Below are 20,328 nucleotides of genomic sequence, written 5' to 3' on the forward strand. Positions count from 1 at the left end.
TTGTCTATTTTTTCACGTTATGTTTTTCTTTACTTTTAAATAAAATGCTTTTGTTAGATATTTATTTAATTTGATCTTTTGATTAGCCTATTCCTGATGTAAAACTGTTCTATGGACCGAAATAAATAGGCTAACAAGGCCTACTACTATTAGGCTTCTACTACTAGATGACAGAGACCATAAAGTGACACCTTCTGCAACAATATTGCAGAAATGTAATATTTAGTATTTGATTTAGATGTCAATATTGTATAGAGTCCCAGACTGAGTTAATTGATACAGACTAGAGAGATGAGAGGCGGTGCGCGCTGTCACGATGTGGGCGCGGGCACACGTAGGAAATTCGGCGCGCGAAAGCTGCAGCAGGAAGTGAGAGTAGCTGAAGGGATACGGCGGCCAGTCTGGGATTTGAATCTATCAAACTACTTCCATAATCTACAAACATCTACATTATTATGGCAGATCCCAAGGTGAGGACACGAGTTTTAGGTCCTCCAATGTATTGTGTTCGCGTTGGATTAGGAATTGTGTGTCGATGGATGATGTTTTACGTGTCGTAATTCGTCCAAATTTGGAAAGGAAGCTGAGAGCCAGAAATGCCGACAATGATGTTGTCTGTCGTGATGCTAGAGACGTTAATTGGTGTGTTTTCAAGGCTCTAGGATGATATGCAACCTTATAAACTTAATCAAAGACTACTAGAAATGTCCGTTTGGCCCGGTGCAATATTTTAACCTTGTTTGCATTTCTCTAGAGTTCTTGTTGAATAGCTCAAAAGTGTAAAGTGTGCAGCCAGCCAGCATGTTAACATTAGCCTCACAGTAGCTGCTGAAGGAGGCAGTGGACACAACACTCCCCAACTACTCAACTAAACTATCGCAGTCGTGAGACACTTGAGCAGGGAAATTCACCAACTGCATGTAACGGGCTGGCCAAAGACAATGGGGTTAGCTGGGTTCTTTTGCCTTTGTCTGCAAAGTTGCTAACATTAGTTGGCTAATTTTAGCTTCAGTAGCAACATCAGTTGGGCGCTGGGTCCAGTGACTACGTATTACTGGACAGTTTCAAAATTACATTGATTGAGGTGCTATTCAGCCCTCAAATCACGTCGACCAAGTTTTCTGACAATTGAACTATGGTGCTATTAGTTAGCGACACTGCGCTGTGCAGCAAAAAACCCAACGGTTAGCTCTCGAGTAGCCTTCTTGTGAAAAGGCCTTGTTAACTAGCTGTGTAACTTAACAATGAGTTGTCGTGGAAGAAAACTAAGTTGGAACAACTATTGACAGAAATGAAACAAAAGGTGCCTGCAGATTAATTTATGCGAGTGACCTACCTAACATTAATTGTACTGTTATTGTGTTATCCATACTGTTAATAGAATGATTTTTTTGCCTTTTGGCCAAGTCGCACATACATTTTTATGCCGCTAACTAGTACAACCTTTTATAATAGGCCCATGAGTACAACTCGTAGACATAGTAGGGTAGAAGTAAGTTTACCACCGAGTCAGGTGTTTTTTCTTCACTTTGTCAAAGGTTGCTAACCTGCACACTTATTTGCGGATAACCATCCTTTGTCCCAAGTCCTTTTTTGTGACTGAAGACTGTATGTTTGTGGCATATTGATAATACACACATTTAATCTTACACACATCGTGTCCATATGCTATTAGCAACCCAAAAAGAATTAAAGATGCTTGGCTCAGCAACAACGATTTACCAAAGGCTTTTGCCAGTTACCCCCTACAAAAGCTATACTTAACCAATGAGCTTCTAAATCCCTCCATTCATGGGTGGGTCTGTTGTCAGAAGTCACTTTGTTCCAGGGAGATTTTAAAGGGTCGCACTGACCTGCACCGCATAACTGATCACTTTAACTAACACAGATGAGTGGGATTTCAAATGTTTTACTTTGAGGTAACTCATCCACTGCTGTCCCTTTCTAGGACCAGGAAGAGCATGAAACCACTGCAGATGGTGCAGAGGACCCAAACCACGACCCCCAGTTTGAGCCCATCGTGTCCCTTCCCGAGCAGGATGTGAAAACATTAGAAGAGGACGAGGAGGAACTCTTTAAAATGTAAGTGGTTTAATAGTCTTCTGTTGTTCACTTACTTGTTACTCTTCGCACACCTGTTGTGATACGATCCATACGTTTTGCTGGCCTGCATTGGACTTTTTTGTCAGCCAGTTCATCTGGGAGTGTCATCATTTTAACGCATTATGCTACTGGTTTTTGTTTGTTTTTCCCAGGCGGGCTAAACTATATCGTTTTGCCTCTGAGAACGAGCCCCCAGAGTGGAAGGAGAGGGGAACTGGTGACATCAAGATGCTGAAACACAAAGAGAAGCAAACAATCCGCCTCTTGATGCGGAGAGATAGAACATTGAAGATTTGTGCCAATCATAACAGTAGGTTTATTTGACAAACAATTCATGTCTGTCATTTCACTTATTAAATTAGGCCTAATTAGATAAGTGACATCACAGAATGTTGTCCTCCTTAACTCGGGAACTTGAAATGTGCTACTTTTTGGAAGATGCCTATTGTATTTTGGGGCTATCTTCATTTTTGAGGCATAACCTCCTTTTCAACTTGTAATTAAATATGTATTTCATATCATTATATCAAAAACACATTATCAAGAGGGAATAAACAAATATTACCTGACAGTTATGACAGATTACATTTGCTGTCTCCAAAAGCAATCCGCAACAAGAGCAAATAAAGGAAGCGTTGCACATGCAATCTGTAGCTTGGCAAGATGGTATTTATTTACCACGTTTGTGTTCTGACTGTGACGTTGTCCCTGGTTGACTCACGATGCGTCGTATGGAATTAGGTCATATTTGCTTATATCAAATATTTGTATTTCATCAAACAAATGCAAGTACAGTTGAGTAGAGGACAATGATACATGTCAGAATATTTCCTTTTCACTTAGGTACCCAAGTGTTGTAATTATTGACTAGTGGTTCTAGAACCAAACTAATCGAAATGTTGATTATACAATTGTCAATTTGCAATCATTTAGCAAATAAGCACTAGTTCTAACTCCGGGTGTTTATGCTTCTATCTGTTAACCCTGTTCTCCCTCTTGTGAATTACAGTTGTACCTTCGATGGAGCTGAAGCCCAACGCTGGCAGTGACAGGGCATGGGTGTGGAACACACTAGCAGATTATGCTGATGAAAGCCCCAAACCTGAAATGCTGGCAATACGCTTTTTAAATGCAGAAAGTAAGTATTCATTGAATTACATCTAATAAACATTTAAGGTGCTCTAAAAAGTGTTTTACTGCCTTATTTGATCACACTGAGGTGGCTAACAGCTGTACGAAGTTCATTTTCTGCCTCTTTACACCCAGCCACTATTTTCTAACTGGTTTTCTTATTTGCCAATGCTGCATGATTAAGCAGGTACACTGGCCACCATCAAACAGCAATGTGACGTGAATATAGACTAACTCTGTTTTGTTTCCAGATGCTCAGAAGTTCAAGGTTAAGTTTGATGAGTGCAAGGACGAGGTCAGAAAAAGTCTAGAGGGACCAGGTATGTGCTTCTTACAAGTTGGGCTTTTTCCTTATTTTTTTTTTCTCTCCACATTTTCACAGAGACCTGTTTTTTAAATTAGAATTCAGACTAGAGGTAACATTTATATCTTTAGCTGTGTAATGAGTTTGCAGACTCACTCTGTTCTTTGCTGTCCCTCCAGCCATGAACTTTTTCTGTCTGCTACATGAACATGCAGTATGTAGCACTCAACTGGCTTTCTAAAAGTCAGTGACACGTTATGTTCTGCTACATTACATTAACAGTGGTTAACTTGCTTTTCTTATAATGGACCACAATAGCACACAGTGACATGGTCAACCTAAAATTCTCAATTAAATCTAGTGGCTGTAGGAAAATATTCCTAATACAGTGAGTGGCGATGCAAAGTGAAAATCAGTTATGCTGAAGCTGAGTTGTGTTTAAACTTTGATAGCTTTTCCTAACTACATGTGTTACGTGTTTTTTCACAGGTGACGCTGATGGTGCAAACAAAGTGGCCGAGAAGCTAGAGGAACTCTCTGTTAAAGACAAGGCTTCAGAAGAAAAGAAGGGAGAGGACACAAAGTCGCCTGTGAAGAAAGAAGAGGAGAAGAAAGAGGTGAAGGCAGAGGAGAAGAATTGAGAACCAAGAACTTGCTTTGCTGATCTTCAATTTATCAGTTTTTTCCTCTTTTTCTACAATAGACTCTAAATGAACTGAATTTGGACACCTGCATACTATTAGTTTATTTTTATTTTTTATTATCTGTTTTGCCTCGATCACAAGTCCTTGATGCCACTGGGAGGGGGGAATACAAGATAGTGGATTTATGAAAAGAAGCCCTTTTCTTCTGCCCCATAAAATACCACCCTTTCCATCATCGTCATCTACAGTTTAATGTTACTTTGGACAAACTGTGAAAAGAGGCTTGTGATGTGATAATTCCCACATTGGGGTATTTTTGTTTTTGTTTTGTTATACTGGAGCAGAGTTTGTGTGTAGGAGGAGAGGATAATGTAGCCTGCTTGTTAGCAGCACAGGGTCAGGGACCAGGTATTATATAGAGGTGCATAATAAGGCTAAAATCCCACAATGCATCTCGGTGGGCCTTCTTAACCCTGTCCATCCTTCCACTGTTAGAAACAGCAAATAAGGCGAAGACTTCTCAGTGGATGCCTTGTAGAAATAGTTCTTACTTGGTTCCTTCTTTGATCAGTTCTGATGAGAGCTGACTATAAGAGGAATTCACTCCAGACAGTTGAGACATCAGGAGCGGCCTGCAGATTGCAATGTCCACTGATTGCCGACTACTAGATCAGATGCACTTAGCTAAGCATTTCCTTTTTTTCCATTGTTTCAAATATCTAAAAAAATTCCAAAGTAAACGGTTTATCAGAGTTTGGGCAGCTCCGCGCTGACTTAAGTTTCTCACCAGGAAATGGAGTTTGTATTCTTTAGATCCTAACATTCCCAGACTTAAAGCATGTAGAGTATATGTAACAGAGTGTGCCCTATCTGATCTGTGTGCTCACCCCCCCCCCCCCTTCTCCTTTTCTTTCCACTAATTGAGTTCATAACCTTGCCTCTAAAGCGCATCTAAGTGCCAGTGCATCTGTAAATACATGTATATGGATGAAATGTTACTTTTCATTTGCACTCAAATGATTTGAAATGTTTCTTCCACCTTCGAATAAAAGCTGTCAAAGACCACATCTTGGCGTTCATAAAAATCACTGATGATACAATGTGCACCTAGACCTAGTGCTGCGCTTACACTAGTTTCGTTTAGGCTTGTTGAAATTTAATCATTTGTCTGGATTCAACTCTTCAATCCTGCAGAAGTTTGGATTATTAAAGTGTTTACAGCAAGTTGTGAAGACTTAACCAGACATCTTTGTGTGTGTTCCATATTGTACCTTTATTAATTCACAAGAATCAATATCATTCACTGAGTTGAAAACTTTATTTACTTTGCTCAGGTCATTGGGAAATATTTCCTCTTCACAAAAATAGGAACGCATGTACATTTATAGTATATTCTATATTTTAATACATATTGAACTTTCTATTTTGAGTTTTCAGAAAAACAATCAGCTCGTGGCTGATGGGACAGATTAATTGCTGTTTGTCAGGAATGGTCCCTGACCTGCAGTGCTGTCCATCCCCAAAAAAGAACATTGGACTAATGGCAGTCATCTTAAAGAGGAATGACATCGATAAGTGTTTTGATATGTGGTCACTGGTCATCAGCCTGACAGTCATGATGGGGGGGGGGGGGGGTATTTTCAAGCATCGTGGCAGCTAACCGTCTCTTAAGGTATTTCAATGTTCCAGTTTGCTTTTCCACCCATAATCTTACCCACCAGATTTGCCATATAAGTAGCCCTATATACCACACTTACAACAGAAAGAAAATCAACTATTGATAATTTCAAGACTATGAATAGAACATCCGGTGTTGCTTCACATTACTGTGTCCATGGTAAGGCAGCTGGGTGAGACCACACTAGCCAGAAGGTTGTGACGTCAGCGAGCTTGAATTAACATCCAACCTTGTAAGCTAGCCTTTACTCTCGGAGCTCAGGGGAAACTAAATCTATGAATGTATCAGAAATGGGGAAGAAATTAAATCCTACAAAAGCTATGTCATTTCACAATTCTGTAAAGTCATGTATCACTTTGTACACAGGCCTTTCTCCCACAACTTTCTTTACCCAATCTGCGTCACTCATTCCATTCCCTGCTCACTGCCAAACTCCAGTGGTATTTCACTGTCCCTTAGCATACAACAGTGTTTCAATTAGCCACATTTATCTGTGTATGAAACAGCTTTTTCCCTCTCAAAAGGCAACAATGGTTTTATTCTTAATGCAAATGTAGCTGGAACAATTCTACCACTTGACATTTTCAATCTGGCATGTTTTTTCTCATATTCAGTTGTTGGTGCTTATTAATATAAATAAAAACCTTCCTTAAGATATTATTGGTTCACTTATATGGTCAGAAGTTAAACAGTTTCTTTAACAGCAAATAAAAAAAAAAGTTCCATTTTAACTCTGAGTGGTGGGTAATACTGGAGCTGTTCCAGACAGCTACTGTAAGATTCCTTGACGTTACATTTTCAGTCTTTCATGATGGCACCCATTTACTGTGTGAGAAATGAATGGGTGAAGCCCCAGTCTTTGACTTGTGTACAGCACATTGGCAAATTCAATCTAGGTCATTTGACTGTTCACTTGTCAAAGATAGCGATTTGAATATTTCACTCCCTCAAATCACACAGCTTATAATAAAATGTCATCATACACTGTAAGGTAGAACAAGCTATATTTACTGTATGGATTTCACCCATTATCACAAAATCGCATTCATGTACTGTATTTATCACAAAAAAAAAAAAAAAGCTCCACTCAAAATAAAAGTCCTCCCAGGCTTAATCATCTGTATAAAAAAAGATGTATCAAACATAGCTTTTGAAAGGTTGGGTATATAAAAAGGAAACAAACCAATTAAAAAAACTATAAAATAATGAATGATAGACCAGATATCTTCCTATACTAATTACTACATGGGACAATGGCTTGTTTCTTTACACCTTTCCATGTCTATGATTATAAAACAAACATAACTTACATACTAAACAGTTTTTCTTCATTCTCCCCCCCCTCCCCAAACGTTAACAGAAAAGTTGTTTTGGTTGTGCAAGGCTGGACACGTTCTGAGCTCGATGAGAACCGTCGGGATGAGGTATTCTGATCTTTCAGAAGGCTAAAATATCGGCCCCAGCACTTGTGTCGTGGGTCATGTTGAAAACACAAAAACTAAACTTAGAACAAACACAGGCCTAGGATGACTTACTGCACCTTTGTGAAGGGAATAAACAGGGCTATAGTCAAGCCTTAAAAAGGACACATTCATTATGTATGAATTAATATCAACTAGCATCTCTGTTGGTTGCATTCACTCCTGAGAAATGTCTTTTTGACAAAGAAGGAATTGAAGTTACTTTTACTTTGAAGTAAAAAACAAACAAACAAGCCTTTCTCAATGAATTTGGAATGCAACCACCAGACATGATCCGAAGACTTTTCCCCCTCAATATCGGCTGCTCAGTTCATTCATCTGGTGTTGCCTGAAGTTGCAGTCGGTGCTGATAAAAGGACATAAGTGTTCCACTGTGAAGATGTCAGTGTTTAATTCGTCTGTAGTGTGTTTGTTCAGCCCTCAGTGGTTAACTGGAGCAAAGTTTGTGTGTGTGACATTTGGAACAACGTAGGGCTTCATCATAACCACAGCTGAGAGACAACAGTAATAACATTGACCATCTGTTGGACGGTCCACTCTTACAACCAAGATGACCAGCCACAAAATGTTAAAGACAAGACACTCCTCAAACATACAGCTTGCACCAACTTACAACCAATCCCTCCAGTACAAACACACACACATACAGGCATTTGGCTAGACAGGCCCCACACAAGAGCACACAGGTCCTCTGATTGGACATTAACTCCACCCTGTGATAACCCCTGTTTTGCCGTTATCTAGAGTAGACTAGACTATCTAGCAGAGGACAGCATCTCTTTGTAGTAGGGTGGTCGTTGAGAGGAGTATGCAGTGACCCTGTTCACACCGATATCTCATACGTGGTGCCTCCTACGCCCGTCACCTTTTTGACGTTACTGTGGCGACTGGGGCTGAGGGTGGAGCCCTGGGCACCGGGGTGGCAGTCCATCTGACCATTTACTTTCATGGCCTCTCTGAGTGAGGGGGAGAAGAGCAGAGACAATTATTCAACACAAAGAACAAAAGAGGTTCAACACAAAATGGGCAATCATGCAATCACATGCAGACTTGACAGTTTTAAATGGCACAAGCAAAATAGTGATGTGGATGATTACTTCAAAGTGTACTTGTTAGTGAAGGAAAAGGCTGGAAAAGGTTAGATGAGCATGCAAAAAGAAAAGAAGAAATGAGGAGTCACACAACTTTATTCATCCGACATTTGTGGAATAATACAAAAATGTTTTTTCATTCTAGAAGGCAAACAAATCAAAACAGATCATGCAAAAATTCACATACTGTACTTAATATGAATAAATGGGCATGACAGTTGGACAAATACAACTACTACAAGTTGCCTCAGTTAGGACTAGTACACTACTAGTGCCCATGAATGGCTGGCTGTGTCCAGCAGAAGGAGCAGTGTTTTCAGTGGGAATACATTGACTCCCACTAGTCCCTGTCGGCTTAGTAGCCTACAATGCATGCAGTCCAATAGGGGTAAGGTTAGGTTTCATACCTTGGGCCCCCCATATGAGGTGACTCTGCCCTTTCAAGGGCACTGATGTAGGAAAGTTTCTGGTGGGAGTAGGAGGGGGATCGGGGCATAGCGGGGGAGTGGGGCTGGTGACCCGGGGAGCGGTAGATGCCTTCAGGGCAAATGGGCCTGCTGTTGGTGCTACTGTGATCTGTGTGTAAGGAAGTGGATGAAGTCCTGGGGGCGCGGCCCAGTGTGGAGCCGGCGTGGCGCAGCACAGGGGTCCGTTGGCCGTAGGTCACCAGCCCGACCCCCATCATGTTGTCCCTGGAGCCTCCATAGGCCGGGGGGGTTGGGCCTCTGGAGATGGGGCCACGAGACCCATCTGAGTAGCAGGGATTGGGGGGTAGACCATAGCCCCCTTCAAATACACCAGAGTCCTGGGCATAGCTATGGGTCTGGGAGCGGCCCTGCATGATCTGCCGCTTCTCCCTCTGCTCCATCTCCTTTCTCTCCTGGATGGAGGCCATGATGGTTTGGGAGAGGTTGTCATAGCGAACAGGGGACGAGTCCCTGTCCCTTTGATGAGGGGATTGCCTGCCCACTCCCCTGGGTTGCATCACTGGACTGTAGTTGACTTGGGTGACCTGCTGCCGCTGCATTTCAGGCTCCCGGATGTGGCACATTTTGGTGGGCAGGTAGGGTGAGTGGAACCCCATGGAGGGCATACCGCGATGGGCCATGCACTCGCTGGCAGCGGCTGGGGAGATGCTAGGGTTAAGCAGGCTGTCGTAGGACAGGCTGCCGTTGCGGTTGGAGAGCGTGTTGGGTGAGAAGACGCTCTTGTAGGGGGTGGAGGTGACCGTCTGGGGCTGCAGGGCCGTGAGCTGGCCCTTCTCCGGCCGGCGGTTGCCCTGCTTCAGGCTCAGGGAGTGGGAGTTGATGGGCTCAGAGTCCAGCTGGAAGGGAGAGGACTGGAAGCTGCGGTGGAGCGGAGCGTTGGTGTACTCAGGCAGGTCCAGGTTCGGCTCGGATCGGTAGTCATGACCACGGACACCCTCTTCCAAGATGGCTGAGGTCTTCCTCTCATCTGGTATGACAATCTGAAGAGCAAACGGAAGAATAATAAATAAAAATCTAGTGGAAATATGAAATAAATGATTGTGTCTTTTACATCTATGACTGAAGCTTTAGCACAAGGCAACAGACCTGTGGCTTTTAGGGCAGGGCCACTAATGATAGTATCATAAAAGTGTCAAACAAGACCATGTCTTACCTTCTCTCCTCCAGCGTGGTAGTGGACTTTAGGCATGGTGCCAAAGGACGGCCTGAATTTGTACATGGCTGGAGTAGAAGGGTGGGTCTTACCAGAAAGAGATGTATCTACAACACACATAGAAAGGAGAACAGAGTCAACACTGTACAGATAATCAAAATAACACAAGCTCTGATTAAAGCTGGGGTATGTGATTTCTGATTGGTCAAAATTAACATGAGCGGTACACTTTGACCAATCAGAGCGAGGCTCTGATTCTAAAAAAAAAAATCAGAAAAATGTTCGGACTGTCCATTCACTTTGGCATTGACGTTGTTGGTGTAGACTAGAGCGTGACATGGAGGGACCAAAGAGAACAAGTGAAGCGGTTGAGGTATTTGGATTCAAATCTCTATCCCAACTGCTATTTTCTCCCCAAATTATCCACCCCAGCTTTAAAAGTAGTTTCTGGAAGAAAACACAAGACCTCAGCACTTATCTATTATTCAATTAAAAAGGCTGTATTGATTCTCGAGTTCTTGAAACCCACACTATCACAATTTCAACAATGAAAATTAATTGGAGTGGATGGTTAGACACATGGTAAGTAATACTGATTTGTGATTGCTGTATCAGCCAGCTGTGCATCCTTGGTGAACTACCATATAGCAAGTAGTGGCTCCTGTGCTCTGATGCATGGATTTCTTTGAGGGATATGCAAAAAGCTGTTATTTCCACAAATAAAGAGTTATTTTTAATTGCTTTACAAAATAGAGGTTGGGGACATTTAGACTAAGTGCAGTACTGTGATGTACCACCAGGTAGCGGTAGTGCCCTTAAAAGAGCAGCGAGTGTTCTCTCCCTGACAGAATGCACCAAGACACTGGAGATCCTTTGGATGGACCCTGCTGTTGTAGGTTCATACTATATATTATTGACAATTAATACTATTAAATGCAACGGTGTGTAGGACACATTAGAACTAGCTAGCACCCCTTGCTGTAAAGTCACCACTACAATAGCATCCCTCACAGTTTCCAATGTGTGCAGATTGCTTCGAAAAGTCCTGGTCCTAGACCTTAGTCCTCTCCCATCTCTATCTTTAGCATAGCTCCGTTACTACACAGCACCAGAAAAAAGGAGGTGATTCATGCTGCATTGATTTACTCTGAAATCCCTCCATTGAACCACAACTGCGGTGCTGATTCAATGAAAGACCTGCCTGCTGGCTACAAATCAGGCCCATTCTCTGGCCTGGCATTAAAAAAGGCCATTGACCCGCCACTGGGATAGACATTTATCAAGCTTAACTAGTGCCAAGTCACACACTGTGACACTGTTGATGTACGGAAGGGGGTAATTGTTTGGTGCAGCCAGACAGAAGAGAGAAATGGAATTGATTGTTACTGACAGAAGACTTGTTGGTTAACATAGGGAGGATGTGTCCCTGGGTCTCTTACCTTCGCTGGAGGTCAGCTGGCCTTTCAGCTGGTTATACCGGTCAGCTTTGGGCGGCAGCGGCGGCTGGGTTTCTTTATCAGCCAGGCCATCCAGGCTGCTTTTGGACTACAGGGAGGAGAGCAGGGGGTTAGAAGCAGCCAGAGCATGTGGGGGAACAGCAGATGAAGAAGAGAAGAGAGAGAGAGAGAGAGAGAGAGAGAGAGAGGTGTTGGTATTAGGGATGCACCGGTACAACTCTCACAGATGGTTGTAGGGTAGCAAAGCTGCACTAGGAGATCTGCTCTTCTTGAGCTTAAGGGTGGAGACAGCGATTCTGGCTTGTTGTCAAAATCACTTTTTTTTTTTTAATCAGTGAATATAACTGTATACAAAGGGTCCACCGTAGCTAGCAACATCCCTGTTTACAAAGCCATGGCTGTGTACTATTAACACTGGATTTTTTCAGTGCACCCACAGTACGGACAGGCAGCGGATTGTGAGGAGACATTCACTGATTTTGACAAAAAGTAATTTTGACAATAAGCATTCTCCAGAATCTCTGACTACACCTTTAATGGAGCCAAAAAAAATCAGATATGGTTTAACAGTTGTTTCTCTCATTAGAGCAGTATTTTGTGGGAATAGGGATAGCATCGTCTTCAGTAACCAAAAAAAATATATTTTTTATTACACACGTTCTTCTTGGGAGTACAAACCTGGCAACAACAGTATTCACAATGCAAGTGGACCACTGAGAGATACGGTGTGTATGCAAGGAGAACTTAAGCAGCCTTGAGCTGCTTAACCTCAAGCCAAGCTTAGGATGTGGCTACAGAAATCTGGTGAGTGTATTTTTAAAAAGGCACAGTATGAATCACCTGTATGAAGCAATTCCCAACTTTCTGTGGGTTCTTTTTCACAATAGACAGCATGAATTGATGCTTAAGGCTGCCTGTCAGTGAGTCGCTTGGCTTTGACATCCAGGAGTATAATAATATCTTGTTTCTGCAATGGAGCAATTCTTCAAACTATCTGACTTCAGGGAGCTACTGTATCTGTTAATATGCCGCCTTGACTATGAGCCTGTATAAAAATAGGAAACTAGTAATAGATCTGATACACCATGTTACAAGGTTTGTGACATGAGACTGTGGGAATATTGCAAAAGAAAATGGTTAACCAACCGCAGAATAGGGACTTACTGTAGGCCACTAATAACAGGGGGAATTCTCTGTAGTAATTGTAAACCACTCACCTTGGAGCTGATGATGGTGCTGTGGATGCCGTTGTCACTGATCTTGATGGTGATTTGCCTGTCCGATAGGTCAGGTCTGATGAACGGGGGCTGGATTTTGACAACAGGCTTTTTCTTGGGGTCCAACATGTACCTGCATCAAAATGTGCAACACACAATGAACACCCCCCTGGGTCTACATTGTCAAGTACAGTAGCACTACGCCGTCAAAAATAGATGTTTGTATAGTCCTGCAGTCCTTTTACACTACTTCACATCACAGTACACACCACATATGCAAAGTTAGTTCACTAGCTTTCTCCTCGTGATAACTGCACACAGTAAAGGAGCGTCTGCTGCAAACTCAATACATTTTTGGTCAGAAAGCCCTTCCAATTCTAGTCTCACACTGCACCTAAATCATTATTTTATCTTTATTTCTAAAACAGAAAAACTCTCCATTTAATGTATCACTTATTAATATACAATAAACTTCTAAAAATTAGACGTGCAGTGAATATCTACAGCAGTGATCCCAATAGGTTTTTAAAGGGGCTGTCACTTTGATTTATGTCAGAATGTAATGGTTAGCGTTGGAGCAGCGTGTGAGGCTATATTCTCTGACTCGTCTTGACTTATTTCAGGTGATCCACCCTTCTGTAAAAGTGACAGATTTGAACAATACTCTTCTTACATATTCACTATCAACCAGGTCCAACGTTGAGTCAACAGTTTAATTACGCAGCATATGATTTTTACGCATCGTTTAACCCCCACCCGCTGTTGTCTCACTGGAGTCACACAGTTGATTCTTATAGAATGGGACGTAGTACGTTGTAAAAGTGGTGTCCAGCGATGTTGTGTGTGTGAGTAAAAAGCACTTCGACTAGCTCTCCTGGCTCTATTTCCTATTAACTGTTGTTCTACACAGTGATTCAATTTTGCCATCTGCCTCCCTCCCAGGGTTACTGGCTGTTGGCTGTCAGGCAGAACATAATACACACCTCCACAACCAACGTGCATACACTCCTACACACACATACACATCATTTTGCCATCATTGCAGTTATATGCGGCCGCACTGGTGCTATGGCATAGGTACTGGGCCTGTGGTGGGGCACAACCCTTGAGCACACAAGCATATGCAAAAACACACAAATGTATTCTCTCAAGTGTAGGAATAGGGCACTATTAACAAAAAATCATTAGGTGTTCAATGTGTACTGACAGAACAAACACACAGACATGCAGCATTATAAAGTATCTTACCTAGGTGCCAGGGGAGCACATAAGACATACTCCACGTTGCCACAGCAACCCCTGGTGAAGGGATTTACTCCTCCACGAAACTTGCCCGTCACCTGAGGAAAAAAACAACAAGTTTAGAGTCGGCAGCGCAGGAAGCCCAAGGCCACAGTGCAGACACACACATACACGTTCATATGCACACAGACGGCCAGTGCTTGAATACAAAGTAGGTGTGAATACAGTACTGAGGTTAATCCTTTTACTGCCTGTGTGTTTACTGTCTTTTCAAAGGGAAATTCCAAACAGCCTCATAAGCCTGTATTATGGAACTGTAAGTGCAGCTGTGGTGACCAGAGCTAAATAACTATTTCAAAGGCTCCCTATGGCGAGCCTGGCTGCCAACAGTAGGGCGGCTCTAGGCGTGAGTGTGTCTGTCAGTGTGAAACAGGGCTAGGCCTATAACAGGGCTCTGTTGACTCTTGCTGGATAAATAAAAGGCCCAGAATTGTTTGCGTGTGTACTGATCGGCAGCAGCTACAGTACCAGTGTCTCCTCACCTGTTCATTTGTTGTTCGACCTCGAGCTACGAGCACCATATGGAAACCTGTGAGTCCCATGACTGGAATAAAGAAAAGCCCCGCGATGCTCATCACCACCATACTGAACAAGCTGGGTCAGGCTCAACAACAACATGGACATAAGGTTACAAGGACACGGCCAGTAAGACGGGCTGTAAGAATAACTCCATAGACTCAGCCAGACAGCCAGAGCCCCCTTACAGCAACAACTTTTTGTACACAGTGAGGAAGCAATATTCTGAGAAAGGGAATACATAACCAACCAAACGTGGTCTATTCATTAAGAGAGGTTGGCTTGGCAGTGGGATTTCCAGGCAATGAAAGGATACGTGACAGTGGTGTGCAGCCCTCCCAGTCGCTCTCGGTGGTGCAGGACAAAGATGAGGCCGAAGGAGAAGATGCCCACCATGTGGATGCTCAGCGACAGCAGGAAGAGGAAGAAGTAGCGGTAGTTCCTCCGGCCGATGCAGTTGTTCACCCAGGGACAGTGGTGGTCGAAGTCCTGGGGGAGGAGCGAGGGAGTTACACTTCTGGTAATCAATGTTAAATTAAAATGAATACATTAAATGATGTGCAATTGGTCTGGGTTTGGGGCATTAGTTTGACTGTTAAGTTAGGTTAAAACATGCTGACCAATGCATCATTTCTCAATCGCTCCTTATTAAAGAAACCAAATTAGGGAACAAAATGTTCTTGGTTTCAGTAACAAGGTTTCGAGGAGCAGCTCTTAACTAGGCTCTCTCTCACAAACTGTATTTGATTTAATATCATTGTTTTGATCACCAAACAAGTATTTCATTTTGAAACAAAATAGAGAATTAAAAAAAGGATGCAGGAATACAACCTGTGTACCCTTGCATCCTGTGTTACCGTCCTGATCTATGTGTACATTTGTAAAACAAAAAATGAAGAATTTGAGAGCTTATAGTGTACGGTACTGATAACATTTGTTGAAGGTTGAAGCTACCAAAAGCGGATCTTAAGGACAGCAATTATGATCTCTAATGATAAAGAAAGTATTTATATTACTATGCATATTTCCATTGTTTTTCCCATATTTGAATATCTTGGCAGGACATAAAATACTAAATATGTACTATGTACAAACACACTGCATCATACTGTATATCATATCAAACATGCACAATGCTAACAGAACAGCATCAGATTGTTGAACAAGCTAATATTAGCCCCAATGTATCAATCAAATATTGATGCATATTTAAATTTGGTTGCATGCCTCTGTACTGAACATGCACTGTCTCTGTGTGTACATTTCTACCCCCCCACCCCCCACACACACACACACTCACACATACACACCTCCACACAGTTGTCACAGACGCTGCAGTGGGAGCAGCGAGGCGGCCTATAGAAGTGACAGGTGGCGCACCACTTCATCCGGACCTGAATGCCCTTGATCTCCACGTTCTTGTAGAGCGGCGCTCGGAAATCATCGTCCTTGTCCTCGTCCTCGTCCGCTGTGGGGGAAACACGCACACACAAAAACAAACACACGCACACACACACACACACACACACACACACACACGCAAATCATCAGTGAACAGATGCATATGGTAGAGTGTAAAGAAGTCAGTCACAAACACATATATAAAGAAAAAGCATGGTTTAAATTTCTGATTCCATGCTATTCCAGAGAAATGTCCATCCTCATAAATGTGAACTCTTCATTCTGCTTTTAACAATACGACTAATTAAGAAGCACACTTTGACTTGTGTATACAGTAAAATATGTTGTTTGGTTTAATTTCCCTAAGTGCATACCTTGTCAGAATTCAAGTTTGGTAAGGGAATTGAAACCCCTAACCCTGGTCCCTGGCAGAGTTTGTGCTTCGCTCTATTCGACCTACACATAAATCACACGGTTAACGACGGGCTTTTGTACTGAGGCCCACTTTCCTGTGAAAGAGCCTTTTTTTTTCCTTTGGAGCTGCAGTGCTGTATATAAAGTGCCTTTCAGCTGATCAAAGGGCAGAGTTCTCTACACAGAGCTCCAACCTGAGAAAATAATTCCACAGCGCAGTAATAACTACAAGGAGATCCAGAAGAGCTGAACAGAGACAAAACAAGAGCGAGTGAAACAAAGAGACAAAAAGGTAGCGCACAGAAATAAGCAGAGATTGCTCTGTTATTATGGCTGCCAAGTCCCTTCAAATAGATTTTAAAAAGGTAAACCGCCGGCAAAACCACACAAACAGCAGTTACACTCACAACTCATGAAACAGCTTCTCCACAAACGCTGGATGGAAGAAGCACTCAGACAATGCAGAGGCCTGTTTTATACAATATGCTTTTACACTGCAAACATAACATGCAGCTCAAATCCAAACAGATATTGTCCAAAATGGGTGAAACAAATTGACCAAGGCCTACAGTTTTTTTTTTACTTCTTTTCACTGAAAATGTAAATTTGTGCCGCTGTGAGAAAATCATTGCTGGCACCAAGGTCAGGTGGAATATTGTTACCATTGTTGGTTGTAGCACCAAGTATTTCATTGAGAGAGTAGCAGTAGGAGGACATATCTACAAGCAGGAGTGTGTGTGTGTGTAATCGTCCCGCATGAAAAGGGTAAACCGTGTATCCAGGTGAGGTAGGTAACTCTCACTGAGATGCTAAAGCCCAGTATTTTGCTCGATGACACTTAGGCAGGATGAATGGCTATTAATGGAGACCCAACCATTGACCTGGCTTTGAGAGATAAAATGGCCTCTTAAACAGCTTATACACCAGAGTTTTTTTTTTTTTCGTTCTACATTTGCACGGCTAATATTTACTGAAGCTGTTGCCTAGGGTTACATGGTGTCTTTGTTTTATTTGATTTAGAACTTTACTTCTGTGTCTGCAGTCTGTGAGATATGAAATCAAGAGCTTAGAGAAACTCTTTCAGTGATCCATGCGCTTTGCACAACCTAATGATTATCAGCCCTTTGTGGGAAGAGAAAGCTCTTCCTTCAAGACATGGCGCTTATCATGTACAAGGACATTACAAACATCCCCCGTGGGAGGGAGGGGGTTTCAAGAGCATCATTATTTAACCAAGATAGCACCGAGGACACGAAGCCTGCATCAAGAGCATGAATCAGTATAGCTTGTTTGACAGGCCCAACAGCTGAGAGACACTCAATACACCTCGCAGTGTGAATGCTAGTATAAGTCCCACCAGTGTCTTCCTGCATGTGGACCTTTACAAAATCAGTGAATATATCCTCAAGATCCACTACCTGTCCGTACTGTGTGTTCACTGAAAAATAATGTGGTGTTAATACACTATAGGCTCTTTAATCGGGTATGTAAACGAAGTAAACAAAGTGAGGCCACCATAGCGAGCAGCATACCCATTTACAGAGCCTAGGCTGTGTACTGGATATTCTTTCAGTGCACACAGTACGTACAGGTAGCAAATCGTGACATAACATTCATTGATTTTGACAAAAAGTGATTTTGTCAACAAGCATTCTCCAGAATCGGTGACTCCACGTTTAAAGGTGCACCCTCTACATCAAGACTCAACAGGGGGAAGCATCACTCATACCTATATGCATTGCAGACATATTATAAACACATATTTGTAGGTGTCAGATATTGCAAGTAGCACCGGTTTTCACCAGAGTTCTGTGAAGTTAGACATAGCATTTACATGATCACCACCATGCATACACATTTTATTACAGTGATTTGAACTTGAACTAACCTCTGGGGTAAACACCAGGATCCATGAAGGTTGCCATGCTGAAGTTGGCCAAGACGAAGAGGAAGACAATGCCATTGTAGAGAGGCACAGCGGGAGAGATTACCTTTGACAACCAGGGACACCTAGAGACACAAAGGAAGGGACAGGGATTAGGATTCTCTCCATCTGTCTTTCATTAAGGTACTTCTTTTTAACACTATCACATTTTTGACTATAACAAGATTTTTTTTTCCTGTTCTAGTCTTTTGATTGATTCATTGAACATGAAATATTGAAATGCGTTAAAAGGAAATCTTATAAACGAGCCCTCTCCCTATAGTTCTCGGTTCCAATCAATAATCATCGATGGAGACATGATAACAGAGAGGGAATTAAAGCAGGGTAAACAGCAGATGCCAGATACATAAAAATAAAACAACAATTAAGCAGCCAAGTCTGAATCGATAATCCTAACAGGACTCTAACTCTTTGTAAAATACACGGAATACTGTGAGAAAATGTGAAATGTAATTAACTGAGCGGCAGTTCCTTAGCCGGTACCGACTTCTTTAAATAAATATTTTTTTGTTAGATGGGTGAAACAATGAAGTTAAACTAGCAGAATGGTCCACTGTCAAGAGATTTTCCAGTTTATGGCCAAAGCGGACCCAGTGACAAAAGCGATTACAGCACTATCAGGACTATCTGTGTATTGTTGACTATCAATTAGTAGAAAAGACCAGACAGAATTCTGCTTAAGAACACCAGATGTCATTCCAACAGTTTTCTGTATTAACTGAAATATTAGAATTACTTTTTATATCTTGACAACATGATTCGCCTGCTCAAGTTCCTGCAGTCTTGAGCAGTCGAAAACATGCCAAAGTATTAAAAATGGGATTATACGAGTCTGTTCCCAAAAAATATTTAAGTTAATTATTAAATTAGATTACATAATTTTTTTGGACTATCTGTATGTGAATAGAAACAGTACACTGGGTGAAATAACGTGTCTCAATGGCACAATGCAAAACGAGTCTGCAGCCATGCTAGCTAGCAGCTATTTGTGAACTTGAGCATGTGCTCCACATTTGATGGGAAAACATTTAATAATTTTGAGACTAACTATTGGACTCACAACCCAAAAATATTAGCCTGGTCAGGGGATCACAGCAGTCAGTATGGCTTCATCATCTTGGGACCTTCAATGTCTTTACAAAATGTCAGTCCATCCTGGACTAAAGTGATGCACCCAAAGAATGACTAACCAACAGACGGACATTACCATCCCAGGAGCTATGGCTCAAAGTAAAGCTATCTAAACCTGGATGAGCTTTTATTTCAGGTCTGATGAACTCTGCTGCATAAAAGGCTTTCCCTCTGGACTGTGGCCAAGCCTAGCTGTAGGCAAATTGCCATCACAAACATGCAATGCCACTCAGCTGTCTTGGTGTATTAGTCTGACCAACTCAAGACACTGACGGAGGTTATTAATGGGGAAACCTCCTTCAAAACCCACCAAGAGTTTGCGTCAAGACTGACCTTCTCTGCCGCCTGCAAGTCATAAATCAGTCAGCACTATGAAATATTCAACCATGGAGACACCTAAATCACACCCACGGTCCTGCTCGGTCACCTGGACTCATATGTCAAAACACCGTGTGCTTCCTAGAGGGCTTTCATTCAAGACAACTGTTTTATGCAGTCACCATCAGGATGAAGATGTGTTAAAGCCTTATATAGCCTACACTCTATGGTTAAAGTCCACAGGGGGACAGACATACTGCAGAGATCCTGTGGGTCAAACACTGTCAGAGAGAATTTATGAAACAATAAGTATCTTGCAAGAGAAGGATGTATTTCAAAGACAGACCCTAACTTTCACTTTTGTTTCCAGCTCTCTTTTCCCCATCACAATGACTCATACACCCACTGCCACACTTTAGTTAAAGATACACACACTCTCTCGCCCATTCAAGCATGCTTCTCTCCGGCTTATTCTGACGTCAAAAAGACAATGTCCTGGTACCACGTGCCCAGAGATCATCTTCAATCCATATCTCCTCTCCTGCTCCCCAAGC

At 42.2% G+C, this 20,328-nt stretch overlaps 2 protein-coding genes across 2 annotated transcripts in view; one reads left to right on the top strand and one right to left on the bottom strand.

Moving 5' to 3' along the window:
• The first annotated feature begins 349 nt into the window (after nucleotides 1-349).
• ranbp1 (RAN binding protein 1) lies at nucleotides 350-5,426 on the top strand. The gene is made up of 6 exons (XM_080049405.1): nucleotides 350-470; nucleotides 1,949-2,082; nucleotides 2,256-2,413; nucleotides 3,113-3,241; nucleotides 3,486-3,554; nucleotides 4,028-5,426. Exons 1-6 carry the CDS (start codon nucleotides 456-458, stop codon nucleotides 4,177-4,179), a joined length of 657 nt encoding a protein of 218 aa, XP_079905531.1. The 5' UTR covers nucleotides 350-455; the 3' UTR covers nucleotides 4,180-5,426.
• Nucleotides 5,427-5,541: 115 nt separating this feature from the next.
• The window catches only part of zdhhc8b (zDHHC palmitoyltransferase 8b), a 67,604-nt gene continuing 52,817 nt past the window's right edge, over nucleotides 5,542-20,328 (bottom strand). Inside the window, exons 2-11 of the mRNA XM_080049394.1 lie at nucleotides 18,269-18,390; nucleotides 15,876-16,033; nucleotides 14,882-15,054; nucleotides 14,532-14,634; nucleotides 13,996-14,087; nucleotides 12,748-12,880; nucleotides 11,513-11,618; nucleotides 10,074-10,180; nucleotides 8,840-9,900; nucleotides 5,542-8,297 (exon numbers count right to left, since the gene is read on the bottom strand). Of these exons, the coding sequence (XP_079905520.1) occupies nucleotides 8,165-8,297; nucleotides 8,840-9,900; nucleotides 10,074-10,180; nucleotides 11,513-11,618; nucleotides 12,748-12,880; nucleotides 13,996-14,087; nucleotides 14,532-14,634; nucleotides 14,882-15,054; nucleotides 15,876-16,033; nucleotides 18,269-18,390 (2,188 nt within the window). The 3' untranslated portion in view covers nucleotides 5,542-8,164. The remainder of the gene's footprint in view (nucleotides 8,298-8,839; nucleotides 9,901-10,073; nucleotides 10,181-11,512; nucleotides 11,619-12,747; nucleotides 12,881-13,995; nucleotides 14,088-14,531; nucleotides 14,635-14,881; nucleotides 15,055-15,875; nucleotides 16,034-18,268; nucleotides 18,391-20,328) is intronic.

Source organism: Ammodytes marinus (genome assembly GCF_949987685.1).
Source record: "Ammodytes marinus genome assembly, chromosome: 2".
Taxonomy (NCBI): domain Eukaryota; kingdom Metazoa; phylum Chordata; class Actinopteri; order Uranoscopiformes; family Ammodytidae; genus Ammodytes; species Ammodytes marinus.

Coding starts and splice junctions, on each gene's coding strand:
- ranbp1 (XM_080049405.1), top strand. Junction 2,414..3,112: donor GATTTGTGCCAATCATAACA/GTAGGTTTATTT, acceptor TGTGAATTACAG/TTGTACCTTCGATGGAGCTG. Junction 3,555..4,027: donor AAAAAGTCTAGAGGGACCAG/GTATGTGCTTCT, acceptor GTTTTTTCACAG/GTGACGCTGATGGTGCAAAC.